Raw genomic sequence first — 27,533 nt, forward strand, 5'->3', positions numbered from 1 at the left:
GCATCTGAAACTGAGGCTTCTGGGCCAGTGTGGGGCATCACCAGCTGTATACAGCTCATAGTAAAAGCTAGTCAACCTTCTGTGTTCTCTTTTGTGTGCTCAGGTTCTGAAGGTTGCAATTCTAGCTGAGAAGTATGCAGTGGATTACACGTGGTATGTGGATACAATCCTGAATCTGATTCGCATTGCTGGTGACTATGTCAGTGAAGAAGTGTGGTACCGAGTTATTCAGATTGTCATCAACAGGGATGATGTGCAAGGATATGCAGCAAAGACTGTTTTTGAGGTGAGATGAACTGTTTTCAGTTCCCTTTCAAAATGAGCTGAGAATTAAGGAAGCAGCACGTGATGCAACAGGGGAAACTTAAGGAGCTCTGTCATCAAAAGTCCAGAGTACTGGGCCTAAGGATGGGCCTAAGAATGCTCTTAATCAACTAATACTCACATTAGAGTCTTCTCTGAAATCATACCACCATCATGTTTTTCTCATAAGTATTCTATAGTGCCTAGATCTGTAGCCTGCTCTTGCAGGAAAGTAGATGAGAAAACTGGGAATGGAAGTGACAGAAAAGAGGTTCTTTTTGTACATTGCATATCAATGATTATTAATGTGTTACAGGCCCTTCAAGCTCCAGCATGCCACGAGAATCTTGTAAAAGTAGGTGGCTACATCTTGGGAGAATTTGGAAATCTGATAGCAGGTGATCCAAGATCAAGGTAAAACACCTTCTAAAATACTGAATTGGAGTAGTAATGCTTTCTGTAAACAATTTAATTCCTAGCATTTCTAAAGGCTAGTTAACAAATCATCCAGCTCTTGCTAATAATGCAGTAATAAGGATTATCATATCTACAAAAACTGAACAAATTTTTTTCCTTCTTTTAAGTCCCCTCATCCAGTTCAACTTGCTACATTCCAAGTTTCATCTGTGTAGTGTTCCTACCCGAGCTCTGCTTCTGTCTACCTACATCAAGTTTGTGAACCTGTTTCCAGAAATCAAAACTACAATTCAAGATGTGCTGCGCAGTGACAGTCAGCTAAAGAATGCTGATGTTGAGCTGCAGCAGAGAGCTGTTGAATATTTGAGGCTCAGTACTATTGCTAGTACTGATATATTGGTAGGTATAAAGGTTAATTTTCTTTATTATGCAGTACTCTGCTGTCAGCAAGTTAAATTCAACTAAACCGTACCTGATTGCGCAGAAATCTCAGGATTACAATGTGGGTGCTGGTTCTTTAAGTCTCCTTAATTCTGCTCTAGTCATCTTTAATTTAGAGCTAAATTCCCAGTTGTTATTGCTGTAGTGGGACATGACCATTAAGACACGTTAATCTGGAGCAGAGAAGCCAGGGAAAGCTGGCACAATACAGGGTCCTAGAGGATTTAGATTTCAAAAGGCTGGGACTTTCTTTTGAGGACTTACTTGATGGTGGGTAGGAAAAGTGTAATTTTTTGTCTCTTGAAGTTCAGTGATTTAACCTGGTGCTCTCAGATCTGAGCAGGGCATTGCATGTTTGGTTCTGACATCTAATAAATGCTTAGGTCAGGGTAGAAACTTGAATATTCTCTGTGGTTTAAGTCTAGGTCTGCCTCACTTAAGGACCCTTAGGTCTGCTGTGATCTAATTATTTAAATTTTATTTTTTTTAATTTAATATCACTGTTTCAGAGAAGTGATAGGCTCCTGTTTTCTTAACCACATGCTTTGGAAGAACTTCAGAAAGTTTTAAAGCATTTTTCTTTCAAAAAAGTGATCAATCCGTCACTACAGTAAACTGCATAATAGTTTTCTGTGCGGGTAACTACTTCTTCTTTTGCTTTATGCAATCTGTAAGGGTGTGTCTCTTCAAAGACTCAGAAGCTGGTTTGGCTTTTTCTCTGAAGTTTAACTAATATTTTTTTTTCTATGGTAAGGCTACAGTGTTGGAAGAAATGCCTCCCTTTCCAGAGAGGGAATCTTCCATTTTGGCTAAACTGAAGAAGAAGAAAGGCCCAGGCACAGTTACTGACCTGGAAGAGATCAAAAAGGAGAGGAGCTTTGATATGAATGGAACTGCTGAACCTGCCAGTGTTGTTGTGAGTTTAAAAGCTGTTATTTCACTAATTTAGATGGTGTGCAAGTGAGAAAAAAATGGTTTCCTAAAGTGGCTTTTTGGGGATTTAAAACCTCCCATCTGAAACTTAAGGCTTTGGGTGTTTGCTATAAAGCAGGGGACATAGAGCTGCTTTCCCCTCATCATGCTTGGATGCAGTTTTCCTTTGGAAATCTTATGTAAGTGGGGACAAACTGTCTGCAGCCTAAAAAAAAATCCCTTTTACATTGTTACTTGAAAAATGTTGCTGTTACTTTAGAGATGTGGATTTCCTTGTTGATGAAATTGCACTGAGGGTGAGATTGTAAAATTATTTAAATATTTAAAAGGAGTTAACTTGAATTTCAAAGTATCAGCTGTTTTTTCTGCTTTGTCTAACCTGTTATTTTGCATCTTGGTTTGGGTGATTGTTTTTAACAGAAGTGGACAACACTCTACCTTCACTGGGATGTCCTTAAGTCAATATAAAGTTGTTACTACTTTCTATTTGTAGGTACTATTTGAGTTCAGTTATGCTAGACAAGTCCACAGGTTTTTTTTTTTTTTTTCTTCTGAGCTGAAACTTCTCATTTTATTGTCAGTTAAAGCTGGTAGGATCAATTTTCCCATAATGTAATACTTCTTTCTGGTTTTAATGCCTAGAATAACTTGTAATTAGAATTAAGATGCTGTAGAAGATTACCTAGAGAAGGAAATACTGTAGCATGCTCCCTGCCCAGTTTGTTAAAGCATAATAATTTACTACTTAGTCACTGCAGTGTATAAGAGTAGCTACTCCAAGTGGAACAGTTTTGACTGGACAGAAGTATCTTTCCAGCAGAAAGGTTGCAAAATTTTCTTAGAATGCCAAATTGACGTGACTGGCAGTTAATATTGCATTGTGCTTTATGAGCTTCACTTTATGGGTTGCAGCCATGTAACAAACTGCACAGTGTTACCTTCACTAGTGGCTTTTTCTGGTTTAGATTCCAAAAATGTTGGAAATTTGAGGTCCAACCTTTGTTTTCAGTTGGTCCTAATGATTGGCTTCTTAAAAGTCTTTTGCCAGGGAATTTTTAATTATACTGTATGGAATATATGACAACTTGGAGTTGGCTTACAAAAACAAGATTTCAGATTCATCCAAACGCATCTCATGACTCATCCTCAGATTATCTGGCATAGTGGAAGCTGCTAATGTCTAATACATGGCCATTTTGATTAACAGTCTGTGCTCTGTTCTTGCATGAGACTTGGGCATATGCAGCCTCTGTTGCATGATTCTGTGTCCTGGCTGCTTGATTTGTTCTATTTGAGGAAAAAACAGTTTAAACATCTTGTCTCTTCCTCTAGTGTTTGCAGCTTGAACTGGCTACAGGCTCTGCTTTTTTTACTGGTTGGGTTTACATTCTTTGTAAGATTTGCTAGGCTTCAGAAACCCAGGATTAAACTGATAGTCAATTTTAAAGATGCTGTGATGACTTGTGATTTAGCTTTGTGTAAAAGCCACTTGCTTTGTTGATGGATTCTTCATGAAAGACAAGCAACATGGGAATTTTATTCCCTACAGTACTTACTTCCCCTTGAAACTAACAGGAAAGAGAGGGGGGAAAACCTGACATCTTTGTAATCTTTCTTCTGCAGAACCAGATCTTAGATTAATTTTGGTTTTGCTTTTATTTAACGGTTAGATGGACATAACTCTCTTCAAAGGAAAAAAAGAAAACCACACCTGTAAATGACCTTAAGTTGAAATTCAGCGTGGTAACTGCTGCGTGTGTGAACCCTTTTACATCCATTCAAACCTTGATTTGGGGTGGGGAGAGGTACTTTGCCATAGCTTAGTTGTCTATGCAAACGAGACAGCTTTCTTGTAGCTTTGTTGCAGTGTAACACCAAAGTGTCTTGTCTTCCTTAGACTACTCCTTCTCCATCGGCGGATCTGCTGGGTCTGGGTGCTGCCCCTGTCACCAATTCAGCTCCCCCACCTTCCTCTAGTGGTAGCCTGCTCGTGGATGTATTTTCAGATCCAGCTTCTGCAGTTGCACCTCTTGCTCCTGGTTCTGATGACAACTTTGCGAGGTAATTAAGTCACTCTGAAAGGAATTTGAAGGAGAATTTGTCTGTTGAAACAGGATTGAAGGAAAAACACACATAACTTCTGGTTTTGTTCCAGCATATTGAGTGCATTCCTGGGTGGTAGTTTTGCAGCAAGAGAGGTGTTCTTAGACAGTCTGCTGGATGTGCTGTCCTTATTGAATATTGCTTCTAATGGAAAAACTGAGTCTGTAGTACTCAACCTGAGGATATTGGCCACACAGTAGTGTCTGGTTTTCATGCTGGTTTTGCTTCTTTGTTAAATTAAGCTGCTTGTGCATCTCCATACATCTTGAAGTGGGGGTTATCTGTCCTGATATCAATACATTTATTCTTATTTTCTTTTCATAAAGTATTCTTGTCTCTCCACTTACGGCAAGCTGCTACTGAAACAATGAGAAGGATTGTATCCAGAGATACTGCTTCCCAGATTTTAATGCCACACTTCAGTTGTTCTGCTACTGTCTGACAAAGGGGTGTGAAAAGGGGGATAAAGAACAAGTGGGTTTCATTTTTTTCTGAGGGGATTCGATACTATAATTACATTAGCAAGTGTAGTGTAGGTACAATGTATTATTAACCCCATTATTATTAAAAGTCCTCATGGCTGCTCTCAAATGGTATTTGGCTAAATTTTGGGGAATGAATGGCATAAAATCACAAAATGTCTTTACAATCAGTTGTCTTACTGGACAAGAACATATTACTGTTGTCTAGGAACAAACTTTGAATGTTGGCACAACAAATTTTCAATGCATCTTAATATAAAAGACATAATTAGGGAAACTGATCTGCCTGGATCATTGGCACTTCCATCAAAATTTTATATCAGGCAATGCATTGTTGCAGGTTTGCAGTGATTAATACTTGATCCCGTGTTTCTACTGGAAGGTCAGAAGTGATACTTGATCATAAAGCACAAAACCAGGGCTTTAGGAAGCTACACAAGCTTGTTCGTGCTTTTTTTTTTTTTTTTTAAGAGGGTAAAAAAGGGAACCCATGCTAGTAGCTTCATAATCAAATGTTACATAAAAAGAGTTTTCTCTCTGCAAGAGAAAGTATAGCAATGCCCAAGTCCTTGGTCTGTCTGTAGATTACTGAATGCATCTGTAATGATACTGAGAAGTTGCTTTTTACAGTTTCCTGCCTTTTCTTAGTGCTGTTGTCACTTTTGTTTCTAATCTGTTGCTTGGGTAAGTCATTCTCTGTGTGCCTGTTTACTCTTGCCTATGCTTAATACTTGTGTGTTTTTAGGAACTGATTGTGCACCTGTAATTAGAAGGGTTTCTAAGGTTGATGAGGCCTCTGCTTTTAAGCACACCTTTGTAGTAGTTAATATGCAGCTACCTTTTTGATTTTCAACTTAAACACTTTTGCTGTTACAGTTAAACACCTAAAAGGACTTGGTTCTGTAAGAGGTTTACATTTACTGAACACCTTCAGCTGTCTTCATGAAGGATTGCTGTTTTCTAACAGTCGGGATGGGATGGGGGAGAGAAGTGGGGGAAAACATTGCCTAATGCCTAACACCTTTCTAGGGTACTGAGCTAGGGCAGCTAATCAATTTCTCGTGCATTAAGCTCAGCAGTGCCATTTTTGAGGAAGGAGGTAAAAGAAGTAACGAAGCTCTAAGCTGTCTTTACTAACTCCTGCTGTCTCTGTCGCTACTGCCTTTCTTCCTTTGTGCTGCCTGAACTAGCCCTGACCTGGCTTCATCTGAGGTAGTTTCTGAGGAACCAGCTGATACTGTGCATGATGCTGATGAGCTTTTTCACAAGTAAGCAATACTAAAACCTTGCAAGGCTGGGCAATTTCCAGAATATAGTTATAAAGCAAAACTATATTGTTCATTAACTTAATACCAGCAAAACTAGAGAAACGTGTACTGTCAGACTTGTGACTAGAACACCTCTGTGGATGCTGTGGATTTTGTGACAGGCTCATGAATACACAGGTTAGAGTCTTCTTTACAAGTCAGTGCTATCACACACTGCTCTAAAATGAGGCAATGCCAGTTGTATGTTAAGTTTTTGCAACTATTTGGAACGAAATAAAAAACAGAGTACTTGTCAAAAGTACTGATATTTGGGAGTGTGTTTTTAAGTGCCTGGGATGCTAAAGGCGCAGATGCTTGCTGACCACCTCTTCCACTTTTAAGTGAAGGGTGATAGAAAGGACTGAGATCACTGGAGAATGGGCGTCCTCTCTCAAATGGAAAAAGTATATCTCTCAGTTGGCTTAGGTGATACAGAAATTATAAACCAAGGAGGGTTTTTTTCTTTCAGGTTTAAACCTTTCAGTCAAAGCTTCAAACTTTTCAATTCTGCATCAACCTAATGAGTTTCAGAAGTTCTCAAGACTAAAAAGAAAAATCCTTATCTGTTGCCTGGTCCTTTATTAGACAGTGTGTGTGCATATAGCATACTGTGGTTTCCTTCACAGTTTCTCAGACAGCCTATCAAATAAAAATGTCAGTTCTTTTAGTGTCCTATAAGTGGTGGCTCTGGATGTAAAATTGTCTTTTCTAACTCTGTAGTTTTCTGCAAAGGCCTCTCTCACAGATTGATGCATTCTAGGTTAACCGCAATCTTCATCCTCTGTGTAAACCCTGAATTTTGTTGTTCTAAATGTTGTTTATTGTTGCTCAATTTAAAACATATTTTCCCTCTCTTCCCCTAGGTTTGTGTGTAAAAATAATGGAGTCTTATTTGAAAATCAGTTGCTACAAATTGGCTTGAAATCTGAATTTCGACAGAACCTGGGTAAGCTCTGTAGTGCCGTGGTTGGCTGTCTGCATTATCTGTCACAATGCCAGCATGGAGTCCAGACAGGACTCACTTTCAGCTATTGAAGTGGGAAATAGCATTATAGGCCTAAGCTGTTTTACAGCTCTCACTGTGGTGCATCCTTAGCTTTTGTGTGGGCTCTTGGCTTCCTTAAATTTTTTGATTGTTTTGGTAGCTGATATGAAATAGGAGTGTTGAGCTCCAGCACTCCAGCTCAAGCTGCCTGGTTGTATGGCTGACCATTCTTCTCAAAATTTATATCTTGCAGTATAGCTTAGTGTAATGATAGGAAACACAATACATTTCAGATCAGATTGAATGCACAAGATACTGGAACCATCTAGGAAAGAGATGGAATTTGAACACAGGCTAGCAATAGAATTTTTTGCTTCTCCCTTTCTGTAAAACTCTTGGTGGCATGGTAGCATCTTAACAAAATTCTCCAGCAGTTCAAAGACTTCACTGATGATATTAACTGCCTGTGTGACAGCTACTATAGGAGAGATCTAATGGCTTGGTTAAATTGCTGCATTTTAAACTGTGAATGTCTTGGTGAGATAAACCATGTAAACTGTATTTTCTTCTTAAAGGTGCTTTTAAAGAAAGGTATAAAGACAGTGTGTTAGGGAATTGAAGCACGAGTAGTTCCATGCGATTACATGACCTAAAAATTCTGATGTCTCGCTCTTCTCTTTCCAGGACGTATGTTCATATTCTATGGTAATAAGACATCAACACAGTTCTTGAATTTTACTCCAACAGTAATCTGCTCAGATGACCTTCAGTCAAATATCCTTAAATGTACTAGCACTTGTCTGTTCTTATTAGGTTTTTGTGATTTATTGCTGCACAATATAATAAATCTGTTGGATCAAGGCATGGTGTCCTTGCATATGAAAGAAATGAGAAACTTGCTGATAGCTCTCTGAAGTTCTCGTAGAAAGAACAAGTCTAGAGCAGGGATGAAAGATTCTTTACTTAAAGCCCTGGTTGTAAACACAGATGTTACTTCTGAAATAACAAGAAATTAAGCTGAATAAATATGTACTGGAACTGTAGCTTTCACCACTGACACAAAGTAGCAGAGGTAGAAATGTGTCCTTCGAGTACTGCATTAGCAGATAACCTAAAACTTGACATGGAGATGGAATACATGTATGCAAGATGATGGTACTTTGAAATAAGCTCTTAATTCATGGCTGGTCCCTAATGCTTAGTATTGCAAATTTAGGATTTCTGGGAGATTAAGTAATCAGGCTTGTTTGACTCAACACATCTCTGTCATGTTCAAAATAGTCCTGTGGCTTTTAATGTGAAGTCTCTGTGCCTTCACACCTTTTTAAGGGCATCTTTCTTGAAGAATATCCAATTAACTGAGAATTTTCAGTGTTATTGCTTGTATATGTGTCAATATGAAAAACCCCAACAAACAAACAAAACCCACAAACTCTGTTCTTGTACAAAAAACTGAGCTTTAAATGTTCAGTAGCACAAAGAGAATGAGTGGAAACATGATGTTAATTTTTCATAGAGTTTCTTTGAAGGTTTGCATTTTTTTAGTTATCAGTTCATTGATCTGTTTCCTTAACTACTTTTCTACGTCTGAATCTTCAGACAAAACCTGTTGACCCCACAGTGGATGGAGGTGCACAGGTTCAGCAGGTTGTGAACATCGAATGTGTGTCAGACTTCATGGAAGCTCCAATCCTGAACATTCAGTTCAGGTAAAACAAAGGATTCAAATGTTAGTGAATTAATTAGATTAAAGATGTTAAATTTGGCATGGCGCTGTGACTGAAATGCAAAATGCAGACACAAAAAGCTTTCTTGGGTAGATAACTTGAAAATTTGATCTAATTAAGCTTTAAGGTGCTAGGGAGAATCCACTCGGAACAATGTGGTTTAAAACCCCAGCCAAACCAAACAGTCAAGAAGCAGCTACTGATAAAATGTCTCCCTGACTTCTGTCTCTGCTATCTATATAAAACAGCAGTCTTCCTGTTTGCTTAAGAAATCTTGACAGGAATATACGCAGTAACTTCTCCCTTCTGGAAACCAAGAACATTTCTGCAAATAACTTGGCCTGGAAGTGTATGCAACCAGAAATAGAATCTTGTACTGTCCACTCAACATCAGCTCAGCTTTATAAAATCCTGAGTTCTGGGCTACATGCTGCTTTTTCTAGTCTGAACTGGTTTTTATTGGTATGTTTTCATAAGGATATATTTTTACCCCTTAGGGTGCTATCTAGAAGGATAAACCTGTGCTAAAACTGAGAGAACCTTATAAGCAGTTCTGCCAATTCATCTATTGCCATATAAGGAGAGAAAATACATTTATTTAACAGTGGATTGAAACTGTATATTAGAAATGTCATGTGCACTTGATGGATTTTGATCATAAACAGTTCCTCAGTTGCTTGGTTGATTTCTGCTGAGACACTGCTGAGGCTGCCACATGCACTGTGGTTTTTCTATTCCATCTGCAGGTACGGTGGAACATTTCAGAATCTTTCGGTAAAATTACCCATCACTCTGAATAAATTTTTCCAGCCAACAGAGATGTCTTCTCAAGATTTCTTTCAGCGTTGGAAGCAGCTGAGCAAGTAAGACTTAGTACTTGGGCCTCTCTTGGTGGGCAAGGGAAAAGAAAGGTATATTGTGAATGTAGCTGGTGCAGTGCCTCATCCCATACTCAATCCTTTAAGCCATGAGCTCTCTCAGTACAATTAATTGCTATTGGAAATGCTGTTCATAATGTATTCGTCTTGCCTTGTCTTGCAGTCCAAAACAGGAAGTACAGAATATCTTTAAAGCAAAGCACCCGATGGATGCAGAGATCACGAAAGCAAAGGTGGGTGGTGGTGTGATATTTTTAATTCATAGTGTACAGGGCAGTGGCAGGTCATGTTTTAACCCCAGCTGGCACCTAAGCACCACACAGCCGTTTGCTGACTCTCCCCCAGTGGGGTGGGACAGAGAATAAGGGTAAAAGTGAGAAAATGTGTGGGTTGAGATTAAAGAGTTCAGTAGGTAAAGGAAAAGCCATGCACACCAGCAAAGCAAAGAAGTAATTCAGTGCTTCCTATTGGCAGGGAGGTGTTTGGCCATCCCCAGGGCAGCAGGGCTCCATCGGGTGTAACAGTTACTTAGGAAGGCAGAACAACATCACTGTGAACATCCTCCTTTCTTTTCCCAGCCTTGTATGCTGAGCCAGGACATCTAACAGTATGGGATATCCCATTCATTTATCCTGGCTGTGTCCTGTCCCAGCTCCTTGTGCATCCCCAGCTTCCTTATTCACGGGGTGAGGAGTAGAAAAGTCCTTGGCTCTGTGTAACCCCTGCTCAGTGATAACTAAAACATCCCTGTGTAACCAACTCTTTTGAGCAGAAATCTAAAGTGCAGCCCATACCAGCTGCTATGAAGAAAATGCTATGAAGAAAACTCTATCCTAGCCCAAATTAGCACGTGGTATAAGTAAACTTTATGCATTTTTGTTTATATGGCAGTTGGATCATCCAGTGGAAGTGTGAATCCATGCTATGTGGTAGATTGTGGCAGTGCTGAATTGAATGGACAGTTTCTAGCTGTGGTTTGAATTAGATGCAGTCTTCAGTAGCAGCTGGCAACTTGAAGCTGTTTAAAAAAGCACAGATTTACTGCTTAAAACTGAATTGGAAGATAGTTCAAGCTTTAATTTATACTTGAGTTACTGGTTAGAAAAGGAGGTGACATTTTGGCTGCCTTGGGCAAAACCGAAGTGACTGTGTAACAGGAACAATGACTGTGTACAGGAATGGCTGTATCAAAACTGGGGGAGACTGATGTTAAATCTTAACTTGCTTCTCAGTTGCTTTTGAAAAGAGCCTTATTTACAAAAGAGCTTATTTATCAGGGTCAGGCTTCAAAAATTTGTAGTAATAAAGTAGTCTTGAAGATTTCAGAATTAGTTTCCTCCTTGTTTTGCTATTTGATGGTGACTGTTTGGGTATACTTGGTGTTTGTGTCATCCTCCCCCCACATCTAAATCTTCTTGGTTTCTTTCACAGATAATTGGATTTGGATCAGCCCTGCTTGAGGAGGTAGATCCCAATCCTGCTAACTTTGTTGGTGCTGGTATCATACACACAAAAACCACTCAGATTGGATGCTTGCTGCGCCTTGAACCCAACCTCCAGGCACAGGTATCTGTATAACTGTCACCAGCTTAGATACAGGTTCTCATTTGAACTAAAAATGTCCATGTATCTGAAACTACTTTAAGATATTTAAAAATAACTATTGCAATAGCTGCTTATGACTGCAGACTCCAACAGGAAATAAAATTGTAGCCGCTGGTCATGGCCCAGCTGGGTAAGTTGCTTCTTCAGAGCAATTCTCTTTTCCTCTTGGAAGAGATTGTTGTAATATTCCAGACTGTCTTGCGCACTTTGGACCAGATTAAGCATGCTTCCTTTTGCTGTTTTAAATGAGTAAAAGAGTAACTGGCTAAAAGAGAAAGCATAAGCAAGTGAGAACAATGTTAAGAGTATTTTTACTAAAGCTTTTTTGACAGAGGTGTTACCAAAATTAACTGAGGATTAAAAATAGGGTTTGGGTGGTTGTCTTCTGTTTCCTGAAGAAGTGCTTGTACAGGGTCTTTAGACTTTTCCACAGCATTTGCTCCTCTTTAACAGATACTCTGGACAGCACCTTTCTGTTAAAGCCCAAAAATACTTGAGTAACAGTAATTCTTAACAAGTGTTTGAAGATAGGGTTGGTTCAGCCAGTGGTTTGAAAAAGCTGTGTTGCTCAGTGGCTTGCTGCCTCTCAGTGTTTTGAGATCTTTTTCCTAACAAAGCTTACAAAGCAAGTAAGAGGTAACTTAGTTTTCACTGTTGTATGTGCATTCCTTTAATGCCAAACTGTTTAAATAGTATTATTTTATGTTCTTTTTCAGATGTATAGGCTCACACTACGAACAAGTAAAGAAGCTGTATCTCAGAGATTATGTGAATTGCTGTCAGAACAGTTTTAATATTAACCATGTCAGTTTTGGTTTTTCCACTTATATCACTGTCACCATACTGCAAATAAATGTCTTGTACATCACTGTCTGAGTACTGCAATGTTAACCAATACCAGCTCCCTGCCTTAATAGGACTTGACCCTTGTTTGAAATTAAGACTATAAAATGTACAGTACAGGGAAGTGACTTTTTCCATTAAAAATGGCTTTTAGTGTGTTACATAAAGGGTGGGAGGGCTGTCTTTTGCTCCTTTTTTTGCAGAGGTCAGGCTTTCAAACTTGTTGAAGGGAAATGGTTTTAGTTGTGGCAATCAAGGATTTCAGCTGAAAATAGCTCAAAAACCTTCTGATTCAGTACCTTTAAGAGCTACTTCCTCTGCTCTGAGCTGAAAGAAACCAACGTACTGCTGCTCAGGAAGGTTAATTCCCATGCTAATGTAGGATCAAAACTTTGTAAAGTTGAACATTGCCACAAGTTGTCTACTGGATGGAAGGGCAGATTTGAAGATGTGTTTGAATCTGATTAAAGTGAACATTTATGTTGTGTCGCCAATCTTTTTATTTGAAAAATGCCACAGGACCAGAGTCTTAAAAGTATTAATCTTGTAATATTTTACATCCTAATGTTTTCTGATCTTTGCATTCAACACAAAAGCTATTCTTAATCCTCCTGCTTATCTTCGTTAATGAGGTGAACTTCTCTGGTAGGAGGTGAATGAGTATATACTTGTTCATTGTTTTTCAGTGAAGTTAAATATTCTGTGTAATGCTTTTTCTGTTTGCCATCAGACTTGACAAGTAATAGTCCTAATGATGTGATACAATTAACTGCAGAAACTAGTATTGCATAAAAGAAGTGGGAAGAAATGGGCCCTTGAAGGGCTGTAAGGCATGCACTCTTAGGTGAAAATGTAATTTTAATCAATATCTTTTCCCCAGTGTACATTAATGTTCAGACTCAAGAGGTTGGATAACTAGTACCTAAGCAATTTCCTTCCTGTCAGTGGTAAAAATGTCCAACATGGTGTAGAAAACTTCTATTGAAACTGAAAGTATAAGACTCAAAAATGTTCAGCTTTTCTAGAAGTTTTTACAGCTGAAGTCTTTGGACCTTGTTTCACATCAAACTCTTTGCAGCCTCTCTGCAGAAGTCAGTGGACAGAAACTTTGGCTCATGCTCCTCAAACCTTGAGATGCAACAGAAGCTGCTAAACCAAAGCAAGTGAGGTGGCCCAGTTAGAAACCCTGGGCTGGTGTCAGCAAGAGCTACAGATCATGGTGAACAAAATCAACTCCTGCTGACAGGAGAAGGGAACCTCAGGTCGAGATTTCCTCATGGTCATTGAAAGGAAGCCTGGGACTGCTGTGTCACAACACATACAGACAAACGTGCCCAGGAATGAAGGTGTTGAGTCATGGTGGTGATACTGAAAACACATTTAAATGAGGCTGCTTTCATGCTGCCCATGCTCAGCAGGGGACAGGATTCTCTATGATTGAGTGTGCCTTGCTTTTTGTCTTCAGTGCTCTGAGCTTAAATGATGGAACTGGGAGATTATCACTCGGTTTGGCTGATCATACTTGAGTAAAAGTGAAAAATGAGGAACAAAGTTTTGGCTGTGATGTGTGGATTTTGGGGGATGTGTTTTGTTTTTCCAGAAATGGCTAGTAACTATGGATATTAAGGCTGAAAACTAGGCTAAAGGCCTGGTCTTTCTGCAGAAGTTCTGTTGAACAATTGGCCCCTTTAAGGCTTTTCAAATTCTTCTTACTTAAGACTCTTTAATCATAAATATTGTCATTGAAAATCTTGGTGAGTGGTTCCTGTGGTCAGGTTGGGCAGTTGACAAATACTGATGGAATACCTTTTGTTATGGCTTCACGATGTTCTGTCTCATTATTAGTCCTGTTATGTTAACCATGCTCTTGGCTGCTCTGTTAAAATCTGATCTGCTGAACTAAAGGGAGTCTTAGCAAAGACAGAGGAGGAGGTTCTCTTTTGTATTTTCCAAATCCTGTTGTATATCTGTCCCCCTGAAAAATGTTCTGTGCCCTCATTAAAGGACACCTTGAGACACTGCACTACTTTATTTCACTTTGCTTTGGTTCAAGCTGTGCTAAAATGTGCATTAAAATGTGGGAAGGAGGGGGGGGGTAAGGGAAAGTGTCTTTTCAGTGGTGACTGTGTTAAGCTTATGACTGTTCACTCGTTGTATTAAATGTCAGCTCAATGAAGCCATGAGCAGAAAAGTGAACAAATTAAAGACAAATACTTGATTTTATTTTTTTTTGTGAATGATGGTTAACTTACCAGTGATGTATCCTGTCAAGCAGACAAAGTAATTTCTGCAGTAAACAGTGTTATTGTTTTTAAGTGCAGTATTTTCAGGCATTGACATGTGAAAATAACTGAATAGCAAAACAGGTAGCATATGTTCATTCTTGACCTACACTCCAGTATGTAACATTTATGGTGATTGTCTTATTTGTATAAAACAAAGTTCTGTCAAATTAAGTGGAGAATTTTCATATAGAAGACTATATATTAGACTATATTCATCAGAAGAACATATTAAGATTAAATAAATGATTAGAACAGTGATGAAACTGTCCTTTTTTTGTCTGGGGGCATGAAGGTGTAAAAAGTATTCTCAGTTGCTCTGATAGTTTTATGAGAAGTACTGGTGGGTTTGTTCACTGAACTCTTACCTGGTCTACAGATTTCTGCTCCCCCAGTGAGTGAGTTTGATTTTGTTCTTGTTTGGTTACAAGTTATAAATACTCTGTTTTATTTTAAAACAGATGCCCCAGATGTAAAATCTTTCTCCCTAGAGTGTTTAACAACAGTAAGTACCTGAGCAGTGCTTGCTGCAGTAAACTGCTCTAATAGTGGGGTTTTAATTGAGGCTAAGCAGCACACACCTGTTGATGGCATGCACAGTTGATGGCACTATAGAAGAAGAGTAATCTACACTTGCTAAAAGGGAAAAAGGGTGCACTGAGCTTTTCTGTAATCATACAGCTCTTTCTTAAATGACTTGCAAACAAAGATTGTCTAGAGTTGCAGCAAGTAGAAATCACTTGTGAGTGAACCACTTGTATCCTGTTAGCTGCCTGTGGGCTTTGATTTCTTGTAGAGAAATGCCTTCAGCTTCCTGCTTTATCCCAAAGCTGCTTCCATGTGTGTGTCAGTTGCATTTCTAGAAATGTCCCACCACAGTAGGGGGTGCTTGTGGAAACCTCACCATTCACCTTTGGGTCGTGTAGCACATTGCTTTCCAACCCTGTCATCTGTGACTGATGAGCACATGTGCTGTGTCCACCTTCAAAGGCAGGGAACAGGTCACTTCCCTTCTCCCACTCAGGCAGTGGGCTCTTCCACAGGGCCAAGTTGACTGTAGCGAATCTAATAAGACTATTTTTCAGTTAAAATAATTGGTCAGATAAGGAGAAAGAAGTTAGCAAATTCAGTTCCTTCTGCTTTATTTGAACATTGAATTTCTGTTACTGCCCAGTGCATGGGCCAGGTTTTAACCTCTGGTTGAATAAATCACCCTGAGCAAGGCCAAACAGTTTCTTGACTTCCCTCCTGATCCCCACCCTGAGCCTGTTCTTTATTTCTGTGCCTGTTCTTTGTTTCCTCCTCTGCACTCCACCCTGTTTCTGATCAGGAGTAATTTATCTGGTAATTCCACTGGTAGTCCAGGCAGCTGCTCAGGCAGCCTGACAGCAAGCCTGTCCTGTGTAATTAGTACAAGAGAAGCCAGCAATGAGCTGTGGAAGGATTAACTTGTGATCAGAGTTTAATTACAAAAGATGGTATCTGCAGCCACCAGGTCTGGTTAGTGTGTGCAACTGTCAATGTTACACACACAGCCACTAAATGCAATTATTTCTGTGGTGAGCCTTCTTCCAGGGTTATCTGGGTCTTGGCATGGTAGTTGGAATTGCTTCTTAAGAAGTTCAAGTGGCCTACAGCAGCCACATGCTGTGGTGACCATCATCTTCTCAACATCCAGCCTGTGTGGAAGGGAGGGATAATCAGTTGGCATGTGTTTACAGCATTTTAGGCTCACAGCCTTTCAAAGTATATGAACTTCCTTATTTCCTGTGGTGAGAGGTTTAGAGGAAAGAGCACAGCCCTCAGTTGAATGGATCTGTCAACTGCAGGACTACAAATAATGTGAGAAATGACTCCATTTTAAGTTCTCTTGAGGCAGAAACTGGTGTACTTAGCTGCTGCCTTACATTTTAGAACAGGACAGACTTGATCCTTGTGGGTCCTTTCCAGCTCAGGATAGTCTGTGATTCTATGATCTCATCATCTGTTAGACCTCAGACTTCACTGGAAAACTAAGATAATTTGATTCCCCTGGTATCTTTTTGGCCTTCTGAATATTTGTAAAGTACCTAGGGATTAAATTTGTTAAAGCTGCACACTGGACTACTTAGAGGTTACAAAAGGTCTCTTTCGTAGATGCTGAATTGTGTGTGTTCCTTTTGCAGTTCGCAGAGGAAGGAAAACCCCTTTCTCCTCTGCACAGTTTCTGAGGTGGTGGCTGTATGATGCCAGTTCTGGGTGTGAGGTCAGCTAACAAGGTAGAAGACTTACACATAATTTCTGAATTCACAACACAGGCAGGTGAAGTGAGAGCTTGAATAGGCAGGTAAGGATTTGAGTCTGTCCTTATAGTACTGCAGTTCTTAGGCTGTTGATTCCTGACTGTGTTCAGCCTCCTGCTGGCCTTGGTTCTGCCTTTCTCTTTGTGAGTGGGAAGCTGTATCGGTAACAGGCCAGAACTCAGGTATGGGGAAAAGAGAGGTAAGGAAAAAATATTTTTTGGAAAAAACCTCTTTTGAAGCACAGAAAAGTTTTCTTGGTTTCAGTTAAAACTGGGTTTTAACCACAACTTTCTTAGCAATTGAGACAAACCTTAACTCTAAAAGTCTTCCTCGAGGTTTCACAGCCCTTTTGTCAACTCTCAGGATACAAGGTCAGTTGCTCAGTTTTCAAAATGATGGAGGGCACTTGAATGTGCTTTGAAGGGGACAACTTTTAGCATAAGGATTAATTTAAATTAGTTCCTGCAAAAGCAGAACCCTTCATTGTTTTCCATTCTTGAACACTGTATTGGCTTGGATTGTTGGGAATGTAACTTTTTGTTTTTTCCCCCCAATAACTGAACTCCAATACTGCTGCACTGTTTACTTGTATTGAAGCCTTGATTTCCTGTCAGATTCTCCTAATGGGCAGCAGAACTGCACAGGCTCAGATAGTACCCTTGTAATTATAAAATATACCTGAGTTACACTATTAGAAGCATGTTATGAGACAACTGAAGTGGCATTAGTTACCTTAGATGAAATTTCTTATTTTACTGTCTTAGCTATTTGAAATAGGTATTTATAGTCTAAACCACTTTTTCTGTCTTTAAAAAATAAACAAACAAAACCACAACCCCAACCATCAAAATAACAAGATAGCCCTCCAAACCTGGAGCACTGATGTCTGGCTTTTCTTAAAGACAAAACAACAAAAACTTAAGGAAGTGAGATGACCTTCCTTGATTAGAGGTAAATCCCTGCGTAATTAATGACCTTATTGTTGCTATTAACGGGTTTATACAGCAACATTGTACATTGCTGGGTGGATGCTAACCACATTTTCCTCCCTGAATTATAAAGGCACAGTTGTTCATAAATTTCCCTACTTACAGATGACCAAATAAGGAAAACAACTTTAGTACTGTACAGCCTCAGTTATCCTTACTTTGTTGAAGAGGGACATGATCCTTCACATCGGCTCAAAGTGACATTTGTGGAACAGCCTTTGTAAGTTATTTCTTCTTCATATTTGACTTCTCTACAATTCTCTGTCAAATGTAAAAAGAAAAAGAATCTGGTATAATTCATCTTGGTCTTCTTGAGTGACATTTGTTAGATGCCCAAAGCCTCCATATTTGGTTTCCTGGAAAACCATTCTTATTGCATGAGATAATTAACAAGTCACAAGTGAGTTACATAGCAAGAGAAGGTTTTAAACTGGGCACTAAAGTTTCAAGCGAGGCTTACCCTGGAGGACAACAAAAGAAAAGAATAAAGTTATTTTTTAATAAAAGAGAACTTGTTGGAATTAAAAATGAGCAAAAAAATCCTGTTAAGAATATAGTATGCATTCAGTCCAGCATGGAAAAACTAATCCTCTGCTGAGAACACAAAGATGTAAAGAGAATGACCAGTTGGCTCATTCTGGTAGAGATATATTTATAGGTAGCCAGAAGTTCACAACTTGCCTTGCTAGGGAGTTTGTGTAATGCTACGTTAGGTAACAATTCTATGTGTCAGTATTATATTTTCTCCTGCCTTGAAGCACCACACTAAGCACTTAATGAAGCAGAAAGCTGACTGAAAACACAAGTTTTCCAAGGAGTTCAAAGATAGTGTTTGAAGTTTATATTAAGGAGACAAAGATGTTGAAAACTATGAAGGCAATTCATACACCACTCACACCTGGTCCTGCACAATGATCTTTTAAGCACAGTCAGGTCCCCTGCTGAGAGAAAGGTTATAGATTATTGAACATTATTGCAGGGGAGGCTCAGTTAATGCTGTAGTATTGCTTTGGGATTTTTTAATTGGAAAATAGGACAACTACTAACTGGGCAGTAGACTAAGATGCTGTATCTATATGCCCAAGTGTGCAAAGCATGTGAGAGCTAATAGGAAGGCTGCAGGTTAATGAGGGGATAGCCTGTTCCAGTAAGAGGTTTCTTACTCTGCTTTTTAAGATGACAGAATAAAGGTTCTGTGGCTCTCCTGAAGTGCATCCTGTCAGACTCTTTAACTCACACTTCTTAATGTTTAAAATATTGAATAGCAGGGAACCTGTATGAAATCCAAGATGTCAGACAATAACTTTAGAAAAATAACTGCAGAAAGAAAAGATGGAGCCAATGGATACAAACAGGATCATAGCCAAAGGATATGTAAAGAAAATTCATACACTCATTAAAAAAAAAGGCATTAAAAGCAAATCCATGATAAAGGAAATTATATGGAGATACATTACCGTGTGGCACTGTTGATGGCACAACAGAGGACAGGGATGTTGAAAGTCCAGAGGTGAGAGGAGGAGATGATGTTGTGCGGGCAGTGGTCAATGTTGTTGTTTGCAGGGAACTCTGTTCAACTGACTGTGTAGAAGCCATCGTGATAACATGGGGAGCAAAGGTAATAGTTGTAGACAAAACAGTTGGGATCAACGCTGGCCTAGACTGGGCAGAGATACTGGTAGGGACAGCTAATGAAGATGTTCTGCCATGTGGAGTCAATGTGGTATTTTCAAAGTAAGAATGTGTAGTGCTCCCAGCAGACCTAAACGTGGAAGTAGTCAGGGATGTAGGCACAGACATGGTGCTGACAGTTGAGGCCGAAGCAGAAGAGAATGGGGACGTGGCAGTGGATGGCACCCAGGTGCTGAGCGGGCTGCTGGGAACAGGCGGAGAGCTGGGATTTGGAGAGGTTTCTAGAGGCACTTCTGTGGAGACAGAGGTCTTGGAGGTGCTGCTGATGGAGGTGGTGGCTGTGGTCTGATGTGTGGTCACAGGTGGCGCAATGTGTGGCACAGTTGACTGTTCATGGGGGAAGGCTGCCAGGAGGAAGGCACAGATAAAATTGAGGATGCCCACCTGGACACTTCTTCTCTCCCCTTATTCAGACATGGGGAGAGAATCAGAAAAGCCAAAGCAGGAACAAGCACACGTGTCCAGAGACAGTTTTCAGAAGGGAAGAAATTAAAAGCTAGATAAGGATCCACCTATGAGATGCAAAGGCAGTCACTGACCACATTGCACCACTCGCCAATATCCCACCAGTCTCCAAGCTATTGCTGCTTGGTAGTAACTGCCCTACTCTCCCACAGTACAGCTCAGCATGATATTCTGTGGTATGCAGTGTCTCCTTGGACACTGGCTCTGGGCCAGCTATGCTGGCTGTGTCCCTATGGACTTGTGACCACCCCATGGCCTCTCCCTGGCTGGAAGAAGGACAAAGAGAGGAGGCCCAGGGGCAGAGCTGGCACTCCTGAGCAACCACCAAAGCACTTGTGTGCCATCAACACCAGCTGGGACTCACATCTAAAACACAACACTAGGAAACCTGCTGGTAACAATAATTATATCTGTCCCAATGAGAACCAGTGCACAGGCCCAGGAATACACTGGGAAACAAAGCTGGTCAATTGCAAAGTAATGAAGTGGTAAGCAGCCACACAAATGCAGCACTGAGGTGTGGTTTTTGAAAGAACAAAGGAGGTAGGGAGGATGGGTGGAGTGTCTGTAAAAAGGAGAGCTGGAAAGAGCAGGCAAGAGAGAGATGGCTAGGAAAGAGCCTTACCAGGCTGTGAGGAGCTGAGCCATGTTGAGGACACAGATGAGGAGGGAGAAGAAGCAGATGATGGCAGCGTGCTGGTTTTGGCTGTGGTGGGTGCAGAGGACTCTGTTACAGGAGACTCCTTTGCAGCACTGGTTGTGGGGGAAGAAGTCTTGGGCCTCAGGGTTGTAGGTGTGGGCCTGGGGCTGGTGCTAGGAGCTGCTGTGGAGGAGGCTGTGGATGTGGTGGCAGTGGATGGCAGCCGGGTGCTGAGCGGGCTGCTGGGGACAGGTGGAGAGCTGGGATGTGGAGAGGCTGTTTCCAGAGGCACTTCTGTGCTGCTTGGTGGGCTGGCTCCTGTGGAGACAGAGGTCCTGGAGGTGCTGCTGATGGAGGTGGCAGCTGTGGTCTTCTTGGTGGTTACAGGTGGCCAGATGTGTGGCACAGTTAACTGTTCATGGGTGAAGGCTGTCCGGAGGGAAGCACAGGTCAGTTGTGGATGAGGACAGAAGGGGAAAGCAAAGAAGGATGTTTGAAGATCCAGACTGCAAGCATAAGAAAAATCAGAATTCCTGTACAGCAGTGAGTATTCCCAAGTTTGAGGGAGGACTAGGACTATGTCCTTTCCACAAGCTGCTGCTTACATCCCCCTTGAACAGGATGAAATGGACAGGGTGTCCTCCTAGGGGCAAGATCTCTCTTCCTCTTCCTGGAACAAGGTCCTTTCTGAATGTCCATGTCTTGAAGGAAGAGAAGTGCATAAGGACTGCCCCTCCAAGACTGGCAGGCCAGGCTGCATGGGAGTGACCTTTTTGCCAGGCAATAATGAAGAATGGTCATACCACCGTGGTGGTGCAAAAAGAAATGGGAATTGAGAGCAAAAAATGAAACAACTGTGCAAGCAACCTGCTCTGGTAGAAATGAAGAAGAGAAAAGGAAGAGCAGCACAAAGCACCAGGATGGGTAGGGAGGAGCCTTACCAGGCTGTGAGGAGCTGAGCCATGTTGAGGACACAGATGAGGAGGGAGAAGAAGCAGGTGATGGCAGCGTGCTGGTTTTGGCTGTGGTGGGTGCAGAGGACTCTGTTACAGGAGACTCCTTTGCAGCACTGGTTGTTGGGGAAGAAGTCTTGGGCCTCAGGGTTGTAGGTGTGGGCCTGGGGCTGGTGCTAGGAGCTGCTGTGGAGGAGGCTGTGGATGTGGTGGCAGTGGATGGCAGCCGGGTGCTGAGCGGGCTGCTGGGGACAGGTGGAGAGCTGGGAGGTGGAGAGGCTGTTTCCAGAGGCACTTCTGTGCTGCTTGGTGGGCTGGCTCCTGTGGAGACAGAGGTCCTGGAGGTGCTGCTGATGGAGGTGGCAGCTGAGGTCTTCTTGGTGGTTACAGGTGGCCAGATGTGTGGCACAGTTGACTGTTCGGGGGTGAAGGCTGCTGGAAGTAAAGCACAGAGCTTTTGAGGATGAAGGGAGCAAAATTTGGAAGTGGAGGTGGTCAGACGGCTCAGATTTAGGATATAAACAAGACTAGCAGGGCTGTGCTGTACTGAATATTCCCTGGGAAAAAGGGAGCACTGAGACTGTGGGTCCTGTCTACAAGCTGTCTGGTTTTTGTCTTGAAAAGGGAGGAAATGGATACAGTACCTTCCAACAGGCAACATCCTACTACCTGTTCCTGGAAGAGAACCCTGTCTGGAGATGCATGTGTCCTTTCAGGGAATAGGGAAAACTTAAGGACCGTCCCCTCTGAGGCTGGCAAGTCAGCCTCCATGGGAGAGACCAGCATCCCAGAGTCCTTCCTAACTAAGGTCATACCACAGCCCCAAGGCTGAAAGAAGGGGAAATGTTGAGCAAAAACTAAAAAAACTCTGAAAAGAACATGTGTGGTAGGACAGAAAGAATCAAAAATGGAGTTCAGGCAGGAGCCTACCAGGCTGTGAGGAGCTGAGCCATGTTGATGAGACAGATGAGGAGGGAAAAGAAGCAGGTGATGGCAGCGTGCTGGTTTTGGCTGTGGTGGGTGCAGAGGACTCTGTTACAGGAGACTCCTTTGCAGCACTGGTTGTGGGGGAAGAAGTCTTGGGCCTCAGGGTTGTAGGTGTGGGCCTGGGGCTGGTGCTAGGAGCTGCTGTGGAGGAGGCTGTGGATGTGGTGGCAGTGGATGGCAGCCGGGTGCTGAGTGGGCTGCTGGGGACAGGTGGAGAGCTGGGAGGTGGAGAGGCTGTTTCCAGAGGCACTTCTGTGCTGCTTGGTGGGCTGGCTCCTGTGGAGACAGAGGTCCTGGAGGTGCTGCTGATGGAGGTGGCAGCTGTGGTCTTCTTGGTGGTCACAGGTGGCCAGATGTGTGGCACAGTTGACTGTTTGGAGGTGAAGGCTGCCAGGAGGGAAGCACAGGTCAGTTGCGGACGAGGGCATAAGGAGAAAGCAAATGTGGTCGCTGCAGGCCCGGACTGGGAGCACAAACATTAATAACTTCACCATGCTGTACTGAGTATTTATTAGAAAGAGAGAGGAGGGACTCAGGGCTCTGCCCTATACCTGCCCTCTTTTTTTCCCATAAAGGGGAGGAAAACGACATGCTGCTATCCAAGATGCCTCTTGCTCTTTCTGGAAGCAGATCCTGTGTGGGTGTGCAGGCCTCCCACGGAAAACGAGCACATTAAAGTTTGCTGACTTCAGAATTGACATTGTGGCCAGTGTGGGACGACTGGACCCCCAGGATGATACCAAATGACAACCACATTACACTGCTGATTCAAAAAGAAGTGAGAATGGAGAGCAAATTTAAAGAAAATATGCAAGTGGTCTGCAGTGGTGGAAATGAAAAAGAGAAGAGGCAGAGCAGGCAGAAGCAGCCAGACACATAAGAGTGAGCCTTACCAGGCTGTGAGGAGCTGAGCCATGTTGAGGACACAGTTGAGGAAGGAGAAGAGGCAGATGATGGCAGCGTGCTGGTTTTGGCTGTGGTGGGTGCAGAGGACTCTGTTACAGGAGACTCCTTTGCAGCACTGGTTGTTGGGGAAGAAGTCTTGGGCCTCAGGGTTGTAGGTGTGGGCCTGGGGCTGGTGCTAGGAGCTGCTGTGGAGGAGGCTGTGGATGTGGTGGCAGTGGATGGCAGCCGGGTGCTAAGCGGGCTGCTGGGGACAGGTGGAGAGCTGGGATGTGGAGAGGCTGTTTCCAGAGGCACTTCTGTGCTGCTTGGTGGGCTGGCCCCTGTGGAGACAGAGGTCCTGGAGGTGCTGCTGATGGAGGTGGCAGCTGTGGTCTTCTTGGTGGTCACAGGTGGCCAGATGTGTGGCACAGTTGACTGTTTGGAGGTGAAGGCTGCCAAGAGGAAAACAAGTCATTTGAGGATGAATACAAGAAGAGTAGGAAATGAAGGTGGTCAGAGAACTCCGATTGTGAATAGAATTTAAAATGGAATGCCCATGATGCAGTGAGTATTTCTGGGGAAAAAAGGAATACTGGGATTATAAATCTTCTCCACAAGCCATTGTCTGGCTTACTTCCTAAAAAGGGAAGGAAAGCAAATAGTAGCTTCCAACAGGCAAGATCTCAGAACCCGTTCTTGGAAGAGTACCCTGTCTGGATATGCATGTCTCCATTCAGTAACTAGGCAGAGCATAAAGTCAATCTCCTTTAAGGAAGCAAGGCTCCATGGGAGAGACAAGTGCCCCAGAGCCGTAACCAAGTAAGACCATACTAGTGTTCCAAATCAGAAGCAAAGGGGGAATGGGGAACAAAAACTAAAACAATTTTACAAGCAACGTATGTGGTTGGAAAGGATGAGTGGAAAAGTGAGAGAAGGGGAAAGCACCAGGATGGGTAGGAGGGAGCCTTACCAGGCTGTGAGGAGCTGAGCCATGTTGAGGACACAGTTGAGGAAGGAGAAGAAGCAGATGATGGCAGCGTGCTGGTTTTGGCTGTGGTGGGTGCAGAGGACTCTGTTACAGGAGACTCCTTTGCAGCACTGGTTGTTGGGGAAGAAGTCTTGGGCCTCAGGGTTGTAGGTGTGGGCCTGGGGCTGGTGCTAGGAGCTGCTGTGGAGGAGGCTGTGGATGTGGTGGCAGTGGATGGCAGCCGGGTGCTGAGCGGGCTGCTGGGGACAGGTGGAGAGCTGGGAGGTGGAGAGGCTGTTTCCAGAGGCACTTCTGTGCTGCTTGGTGGGCTGGCCCCTGTGGAGACAGAGGTCCTGGAGGTGCTGCTGATGGAGGTGGCAGCTGAGGTCTTCTTGGTGGTTACAGGTGGCCAGATGTGTGGCACAGTTGACTGTTCATGGGTGAAGGCTGCTGGAAGTAAAGCACAGAGCTTTTGAGGATGAAGGGAGCAAAAGTTGGAAGTGGAGGTGGTCAGATGGCTCAGATTTAGGATATAAACAAGACTAGCAGGGCTGTGCTGTACTGAATATTCCCTGGGAAAAAGGGAGCACTGAGACTGTGGGTCCTGTCTACAAGCTGTCTGGTTTTTGTCTTGAAAAGGGAGGAAATGGATACAGTACCTTCCAACAGGCAACATCCTACTACCTGTTCCTGGAAGAGGATCCTGTGTGAATATATAGGTGTCCCTTCAAGGGACAGGCAGAGCTTAAGGACAGTCCCCTCTGAGACTGGCAGTTCAAGCTCCACAGGAGAGATCAGTGTTGCAGAGCCCTAAGTAAGTAAGGCCATACCAGTGTTCCAATGTAGAAACAATGAGGATAGAGAGCAAAAACTGAAACAACTCTGCAAGGAAGCTGTGTGGCTGCTAAGGATGAGTGGAAAAAGGGAGAGCAGCAGGAAGTACCAGGATGGGTGGGGGGAGCCTTACCAGGCTGTGAGGAGCTGAGCCATGTTGAGGACACAGTTGAGGAAGGAGAAGAGGCAGATGATGGCAGCATGCTGGTTTTGGCTGTGGTGGGTGCAGAGGACTCTGTTACAGGAGACTCCTTTGCAGCACTGGTTGTGGGGGAAGAAGTCTTGGGCCTCAGGGTTGTAGGTGTGGGCCTGGGGCTGGTGCTAGGAGCTGCTGTGGAGGAGGCTGTGGATGTGGTGGCAGTGGATGGCAGCCGGGTGCTGAGCGGGCTGCTGGGGACAGGTGGAGAGCTGGGATGTGGAGAGGATGTTTCCAGAGGCATTTCTGTGCTGCTTGGTGGGCTGGCTCCTGTGGAGACAGAGGTCCTGGAGGTGCTGCTGATGGAGGTGGCAGCTGTGGTCTTCTTGGTGGTTACAGGTGGCCAGATGTGTGGCACAGTTGACTGTTCATGGGTGAAGGCTGTCCGGAGGGAAGCACAGGTCAGTTGCGGACGAGGGCATAAGGAGAAGGCAAATGTGGTCGCTGCAGCCTCGGACTGGGAGCACAAACATTAATAACTTCACCATGCTGTAGTGAGTATTTATTAGAAAGAGAGAGGAGGGACTCAGGGCTCTGCCCTATACCTGCCCTCTTTTTTTCCCATAAAGGGGAGGAAAACGACATGCTGCTATCCAAGATGCCTCTTGCTCTTTCTGGATGCAGATCCTGTGTGGGTGTGCAGGCCTCCCAAGGAAAACGAGCACATTAAAGTTTGCTGACTTCAGAACTGACATGGTGGCCAGTGTGGGACGACTGGACCCCCAGGATGATACCAAATGACAACCACATTACACTGCTGATTCAAAAAGAAGTGAGAATGGAGAGCAAATTTAAAGAAAATATGCAAGTGGTCTGCAGTGGTGGAAATGAAAAAGAGAAGAGGCAGAGCAGGCAGAAGCAGCCAGACACATAAGAGTGAGCCTTACCAGGCTGTGAGGAGCTGAGCCATTTTGAGGACACAGTTGAGGAGGGAAAAGAAGCAGATGATGGCAGCGTGCTGGTTTTGGCTGTGGTGGGTGCAGAGGACTCTGTTACAGGAGACTCCTTTGCAGCACTGGTTGTGGGAGAAGAAGTCTTGGGCCTCAGGGTTGTAGGTGTGGGCCTGGGGCTGGTGCTAGGAGCTGCTGTGGAGGAGGCTGTGGATGTGGTGGCAGTGGATGGCAGCTGGGTGCTGAGCGGGCTGCTGGGGACAGGTGGAGAGCTGGGATGTGGAGAGGATGTTTCCAGAGGCACTTCTGTGCTGCTTGGTGGGCTGGCCCCTGTGGAGACAGAGGTCCTGGAGGTGCTGCTGATGGAGGTGGCAGCTGTGGTCTTCTTGGTGGTTACAGGTGGCCAGATGTGTGGCACAGTTGACTGTTCATGGGTGAAGGCTGCCAAGAGGAAAACAAGTCATTTGAGGATGAATACAAGAAGAGTAGGAAATGAAGGTGGTCAGAGAACTCCGATTGTGAATAGAATTTAAAATGGAATGCCCATGATGCAGTGAGTATTTCTGGGGAAAAAAGGAATACTGGGATTATAAATCTTCTCCACAAGCCATTGTCTGGCTTACTTCCTAAAAAGGGAAGGAATGCAAATAGTAGCTTCCAACAGGCAAGATCTCAGAACCCGTTCTTGGAAGAGTACCCTGTCTGGATATGCATGTCTCCATTCAGTAACTAGGCAGAGCATAAAGTCAATCTCCTTTAAGGAAGCAAGGCTCCATGGGAGAGACAAGTGCCCCAGAGCCGTAACCAAGTAAGACCATACTAGTGTTCCAAATCAGAAGCAAAGGGGGAATGGGGAACAAAAACTAAAACAATTTTACAAGCAACGTATGTGGTTGGAAAGGATGAGTGGAAAAAGGGAGAGAAGGGGAAAGCACCAGGATGGGTAGGAGGGAGCCTTACCAGGCTGTGAGGAGCTGAGCCATGTTGAGGACACAGTTGAGGAAGGAGAAGAGGCAGGCAATGGCAGCGTGCTGGTTTTGGCTGTGGTGGGTGCAGAGGACTCTGTTACAGGAGACTCCTTTGCAGCACTGGTTGTTGGGGAAGAAGTCTTGGGCCTCAGGGTTGTAGGTGTGGGCCTGGGGCTGGTGCTAGGAGCTGCTGTGGAGGAGGCTGTGGATGTGGTGGCAGTGGATGGCAGCCGGGTGCTGAGCGGGCTGCTGGGGACAGGTGGAGAGCTGGGATGTGGAGAGGCTGTTTCCAAAGGCACTTCTGTGCTGCTTGGTGGGCTGGCTCCTGTGGAGACAGAGGTCCTGGACGTGCTACTGATGGGGATGGAAGCTGTGGTCTTCTCTGTGGTCACAGGTGTCACAGCATGTGGCATGGTCAACATTTTATGGGTGAAGGCTGCCAGGAAGAAAGCAGAGGTCATTTGTGGATGAGGACAAAA

The 27,533-nt window shown here is 43.3% G+C and overlaps 3 protein-coding genes across 8 annotated transcripts in view; 1 reads left to right on the forward strand and 2 right to left on the reverse strand.

The window, feature by feature from the left end:
- AP2A2 (adaptor related protein complex 2 subunit alpha 2) overlaps positions 1-12,049 on the forward strand; it is a 42,515-nt gene extending 30,466 nt beyond the window's left edge. For 2 of the 6 annotated variants that reach the window (XM_068193863.1, XM_068193864.1), the window contains exons 11-22: positions 104-286; positions 620-717; positions 888-1,119; positions 1,916-2,077; positions 3,992-4,155; positions 6,850-6,932; positions 7,656-7,745; positions 8,557-8,680; positions 9,445-9,561; positions 9,740-9,809; positions 11,008-11,142; positions 11,898-12,049. In XM_068193863.1, coding sequence (XP_068049964.1) covers positions 104-286; positions 620-717; positions 888-1,119; positions 1,916-2,077; positions 3,992-4,155; positions 6,850-6,932; positions 7,656-7,745; positions 8,557-8,680; positions 9,445-9,561; positions 9,740-9,809; positions 11,008-11,142; positions 11,898-11,975 — 1,536 coding nt within the window. In that variant the 3' untranslated portion in view covers positions 11,976-12,049. Of the gene's footprint in view, positions 1-103; positions 287-619; positions 718-887; positions 1,120-1,915; positions 2,078-3,991; positions 4,156-5,869; positions 5,948-6,849; positions 6,933-7,655; positions 7,901-8,556; positions 8,681-9,444; positions 9,562-9,739; positions 9,810-11,007; positions 11,143-11,897 lie in introns of those variants that run through there. The other 4 variants (XM_068193860.1, XM_068193861.1, XM_068193862.1 and 1 more) reach the window with 3 other exon arrangements.
- A 181-nt stretch (positions 12,050-12,230) lies between these two features.
- On the reverse strand, positions 12,231-22,091 carry LOC137475962 (mucin-6-like). Its single transcript, XM_068193865.1, has 5 exons — positions 21,316-22,091; positions 20,360-20,803; positions 19,035-19,613; positions 17,736-17,838; positions 12,231-15,985 (listed from the first exon to the last, which is right to left on the reverse strand). The coding sequence occupies exons 1-5, from the start codon at positions 21,986-21,988 to the stop codon at positions 15,808-15,810; spliced, it is 1,977 nt and encodes a 658-aa protein (XP_068049966.1). The 5' UTR covers positions 21,989-22,091; the 3' UTR covers positions 12,231-15,807.
- A 991-nt stretch (positions 22,092-23,082) lies between these two features.
- MUC6 (mucin 6, oligomeric mucus/gel-forming) overlaps positions 23,083-27,533 on the reverse strand; it is a 38,867-nt gene continuing 34,416 nt past the window's right edge. Inside the window, exons 36-40 of the mRNA XM_068194953.1 lie at positions 27,047-27,490; positions 26,084-26,527; positions 25,134-25,577; positions 24,170-24,616; positions 23,083-23,651 (exon numbers count right to left, since the gene is read on the reverse strand). Coding sequence (XP_068051054.1) covers positions 23,083-23,651; positions 24,170-24,616; positions 25,134-25,577; positions 26,084-26,527; positions 27,047-27,490 — 2,348 coding nt within the window. The remainder of the gene's footprint in view (positions 23,652-24,169; positions 24,617-25,133; positions 25,578-26,083; positions 26,528-27,046; positions 27,491-27,533) is intronic.

Source organism: Anomalospiza imberbis, chromosome 6 (assembly GCF_031753505.1).
Source record: "Anomalospiza imberbis isolate Cuckoo-Finch-1a 21T00152 chromosome 6, ASM3175350v1, whole genome shotgun sequence".
NCBI lineage: Eukaryota > Metazoa > Chordata > Aves > Passeriformes > Viduidae > Anomalospiza > Anomalospiza imberbis.

What these genes read in the sequence shown, in the direction of transcription:
- LOC137475962 (XM_068193865.1), bottom strand. Translation starts at nt 21,988, where the DNA reads ATGTTGCCTGTTGGAAGGTACTGTATCCATTTCCTCCCTTTTCAAGAC. An exon ending in GCTCAGCTCCTCACAGCCTG is followed by an intron (nt 19,614 to 20,359) that starts GTAAGGCTCTTT and finishes TCCTCCTGGCAG; the next exon opens with CCTTCCCCCATGAACAGTCA. An exon ending in GCCATCAACAGTGCCACACG is followed by an intron (nt 17,839 to 19,034) that starts GTAATGTATCTC and finishes TACATTTGACAG; the next exon opens with AGAATTGTAGAGAAGTCAAA.